Source organism: Alligator sinensis, unplaced genomic scaffold (assembly GCF_000455745.1).
Source record: "Alligator sinensis unplaced genomic scaffold, ASM45574v1 scaffold858_1, whole genome shotgun sequence".
NCBI lineage: Eukaryota > Metazoa > Chordata > Crocodylia > Alligatoridae > Alligator > Alligator sinensis.
The window spans coordinates 845,706-850,154 of NW_005842079.1; the positions used below are offsets into that span (position 1 = coordinate 845,706).

At 53.0% G+C, this 4,449-nt stretch overlaps 1 protein-coding gene across 4 annotated transcripts in view; it reads right to left on the reverse strand.

Annotated features, from left to right (window-relative positions):
- Positions 1–433: 433 nt before the first annotated feature.
- Positions 434–4,449, reverse strand: part of HYAL1 (hyaluronoglucosaminidase 1) — a 5,919-nt gene continuing 1,903 nt past the window's right edge. The window contains exons 1-4 of one of the 4 annotated variants that reach the window (XM_025204335.1): positions 3,983–4,442; positions 2,470–3,439; positions 1,719–1,808; positions 434–1,449 (exon numbers count right to left, since the gene is read on the reverse strand). In XM_025204335.1, coding sequence (XP_025060120.1) covers positions 1,129–1,449; positions 1,719–1,808; positions 2,470–3,396 — 1,338 coding nt within the window. In that variant the 5' untranslated portion in view covers positions 3,397–3,439; positions 3,983–4,442 and the 3' untranslated portion in view covers positions 434–1,128. Of the gene's footprint in view, positions 1,450–1,718; positions 1,809–2,469; positions 4,443–4,449 lie in introns of those variants that run through there. The other 3 variants (XM_006023750.3, XM_025204338.1, XM_025204337.1) reach the window with 3 other exon arrangements.

Below are 4,449 nucleotides of genomic sequence, written 5' to 3' on the forward strand. Positions count from 1 at the left end.
AAAGTTTCCCACCAGGCAATGCAGCAGAAGGGACAGTGAAATACTTATCTCCATACCATCCTTTGCTAATACTATCTGTCACTGTCAGGGTGGGTTGCACTAGGAAATGCAGCCAAATGTGGACAGCCTGTCCTGATGCTAGCAAAACAGCTGCCACTAACACTTCCTAGTGCAGACAAAGGCTGAGTTAATTCCTCAGCTGCCCTTCAGCCTGTACGTCAGATGCCGCCTATGTGTCCTTCAGGCTGTGTGTCAAATGCCACCCTCCATCCAGTCATTTCTAGAAACCAGATTTAACAGCATCATGGGAAAAATGAGTTAATTGGCAGCCTACTGGCATGTGTGTACTCTGTGCCCAAGCCATATAAAAACCAAGCCTGTTACAAACTTTGTACAACCAGGCAAAAACCATATGACTAGAAGGGTTGGTTAGCCTTGCAAAGAACATTTTGTTTATTGCTGTACATGCAAATTGGATCATCCAGCTGGTACAAGAATTACTGGCACAATTAAAGCATGTGATTTTCCTTCACTGTTGAATTAAGATTTTTTTCCAGTGAAGCACTGTGTCTTCTTTTACATTACGATGAAGCGCTTTAGCACTAGTACGTGCTTTTTACATGTCAGTATATAATGCCTGACCTGCAAACTGAGTTGGTTTGTATTTCTGGGGGTGAAACATAAATCTCTGGACATTGTAGACATGCTGGAGATGCATTTAATTCCACTACATGATCTTTATGTGAGCAAAATGAATGAGTTGGGGCAAGATTCCCTTCATGTGAGTGCTCATGTGGATCCACGCATGTGGCATTTGTGAAAATCTCCACTTGGAAGATGCACTGCACCCCAAGTGGAGTGTATGTGTACGTGTGCATGTGTGTGTTGGGGAGTTCTATGCCTCTGGAAGAGGGTGCATGGGGCCTGTGGGATATCTATATGTATACAGTAGAGATTCAAGTGGAAGGTTTCCAGGACCATATGGAGTGGGTGCATGTTTAGGGTGTGCCCCCTGGGGAGAGGATACAGAGTCATGTGGGGCAAGTGCATCTGTGGAATGGGGCTGTGCATGGGGACACAATATAGGAGTCGGTAGGCCATGTGGATGGGTGCTCTCTATTAGGGGTGTCATTCTGCAGTGGCTTTGTTTTCACACCATTCCCCTTCCCAGCCCTCATAGCATTGGCATATGAATTCTTCCATCATCTTGGCCTCATCAGCATCTGACTTGTGTCCTAGCAGGAAGAAGCGGTGCTCCTTGGGGTCCCTCTCTATGGTGAAGCTGGCAGGGCTGAGGTGCAGATAAGCCTCAGGGTGAGTGTCTCTCCGCACACAGCGCCCATGGCTGGAGCAAACTGCCTCACTGCACAGAATAGTGCTGCTGGTCACATTCATGATGTAGTGACCCAGGATTCCATCCACAAACTTCTTCACTGCCAGGCAGGACTCCTGCAATGGATCATGGCAAAGGCTGAGATGGGACAGTGTGTGGGGAACAGAGGGGTCCATGCCCCTGCTGTGCTTTCTTGCAGCAAACCCCCACCTGCCCATCTCTGGAATTGGCATGATCACCCTCCCAACTTTGAGTACATGGGATCCATGGGCCCGGACACCCTGAGAGAGCCAATCCTCTGATTGCAGTGCCACCCACATCCCAGTGCAGCCATACCAGGATTCCCATTGGGCCTAGAAATAGCCTTATCCTCCCCTTAACTCACCCGGGAGTTGCTATAATCCTCACTCCCCCACAGGACAATCCCAGCAGCACCTTGAGAAGCACTCTCTCCAATAGTGTTTTCCAAGTCTTCCTGCAAGATGTTGAAGCAAAGAGAATAAGCAGCCTTGACAACTAACACCTGGGCTGGAAGGGACACAGCTTCCTTGGGATCCAGATATACAGGATCCCTGTTCATCTGGATCAACATGGAGCAGTCAGTTCCCCTGGCAACCCTCATCACAGTGGGAGCAGTCATTCCCCTGGCAACCCCCTTGCCCTGCCTCAGCCACCGTGAGGACACAGCCCTGGAGAGCGGTGGGTCAGAGAACATGCAAAGAAGCATGATGCTGGGCTAGTGACTCAAGTCCCTGACAGCCGCTGCTATGGCACCGTCTGCCATGTAGGAGCAGGGGTGTTGCAACCGACCCTGCAGTGAAGTAATATCTCCTACACACCTCTTTTTGAATGCCTAGATCTGCCCATGGCTCTTGCTGTGACCCCCCGGATCATCCTTCCCTCTTTGTTCTCCCTTGTCCTCCAAGATGTCTACTGCTTTCTATACTGCTATAAACAGAGAGCAAGCTGCAGGGAGGAGGCTAAAGACCCATGCTGTTAAGATGAGAGAACCAGCCTGGAGAAAGCAGAGAGGACTGGGACTGCTGGGAGACATCATCTGGGACACGACAACTACTGGTGGCTCTGCAGAGATGGGGAGGCAAAGATGCATGTGGACAGTGTGGGGAGGGCCTCACCTGTGAAAGAAAGTCATCTGTGAGCTCATACGAGATGTGGGCATATGGTATGACAGGGAGACTGCCACCTGTTACCCACTTCTGCACCCTGAATGCCTCCCCAATGCGGTGGCGGACGTATGTCAGAACCTTGCCTGATGCCTCCAGCTCCTTGGGCAAGTAGATGCTGGGATAGAGCGCTCCGCTCTGGTTCCACAGCCACTGCAGCTGGTCATTCCTCTGCTGCTCAATCTCAGGGCATTCCCCTGTGTAGTTGACATTTTTGAAGTCATTGTTATAGCAGCAGGGGAAGCCATAGAAGCCCCAGAATCCACCAGGCCTCAGGCATTCGCCCAGTGCTAGGGTTTGGTCCATGAAGGCCCGGCCACTTTTCTCAAACACCAGTTCGGCTTTCTTTACCACCCTCTTGGGAGACCAGTCAGGATGGCGCTCTTGGACAAGGGCTATGGACTTCTTCTTATAGATGTCCAGGCTGTCCCAGTTCCGAACCCACAAAGGGCGCCAGCTCTCCCAGTCAATCACTGCCAGGCCCCGAAAGTTGGGATCCAAGATGTCAGCCTTGATGTCTTGCTCAGCCTTCTGGAGATGGGCCGGGAGGCTGCTGTTGAAGGGGACACCCCCGTTAACTGGGAACCCATCCTTGGTGTAATATGGATAGAGGCCAAGCTTGGTGCTGTAGAAGATGGTCATCTTGTTGCCCATAAAGGACTCATTGCGGTTCAGTACCACATCAAAGATTCCCAAGTCAAGGGACACATGAAATTTCTTTTCACAGTTCTCGGTTGGTGCATTCCAGACGGTAACAAATGGGCGGTCAAAGAAAATGGGGCCTGTGCCATGGCCTGCGAAGCCCCAAGCAAACATGGGTAGACTCAGCAAGCAAGCCCAAGATAGCAGAAGCCCCAGGGCCTCTCTTCTGAGCTTCATGTCTGGTCCTCAGCACCGGAGAAGAGCTGAGTATGTTGTGGCTCTGCAATGGAAGACCTCACAATAATATTTGCTCTCTGGTGACCTTGGCTGATATGTGGGTGGTCCCAGTTCCTAATGTAGAAATCAATACTCCCCGCCTGCGCAGGCGTTCTCCTGAGTCCTGATGCAGCTTCATCCCCCACTTTTCCTGGCTGGGGAGGGAGTACCAGGACTACAGGGCCATGCAGCCAAGAGTGCAGTTCAAGTGCAAGCCCTCTGTATCCTTGCCCATGGGCTCTGGTTGGCCAGAGGCAAGAAATTTCTGTGATATCTTTTACTGGAGCAGCTGTGTAGTTCGGGGAAATTTTGGATTAGTCAGTCCCAGGTTAATTATTTACCACCTGTGAGAGAGAGCGCAGGTGTGTTGGAGAGAGCACTGAGCCAGCCACACAGGAGTTAGGGCTTCAGTGATAAACTGCAAGGTTAGAATCCAAAGGAGGGGGAGCGGGGATGGTGAGGAAACAAAGCAGCCCTCATCACCACTCCCAGCTTGTCCAGGGCTAGGCTGGCTCCCTGCTGCCTGCTCCCCAGCGCCCTGCCTTACCTTAACTGACTGAGCGGGCCCCCTTGAGGCGCTTCCCGGCCTGCTGGGGCTGTCAGCCATGCCCGTGGGGAATTCTCATCAAGCTGCTCTGGGCAGCTCTCCGGTTGTGGCTCCAGCATCTGTGCAGCCCGTGTGGGGGGACCCCCTACGACCCTGCTGCAGCTGAGCAGAGAGCCAGGCCTGGCCTGCAGCAGCCGAGAGAAGGACAGGACTGGGTCTGCCCAGCCTCTGAGGCTCCGCAGAAATAGGTTCTCACCGCCGCACAGCCCAAGGTGGAGGGGTTATGGCAGCGGCAAACATGTGTCATGGGGGCAGCCAAGGGGTCCTCAGGGGGGGAGCGGTAACTCCTGCTTTGTCTGGCTCTGCACCACTGGCCAGCCCCCGGGCAGGCTGCGCTCCAGCCCTGTCCCCCTGTGCTCCTGGCCAGCCCGGTGCATCGGCCCCAGCCTGGAAACCCGCCCCGGCCT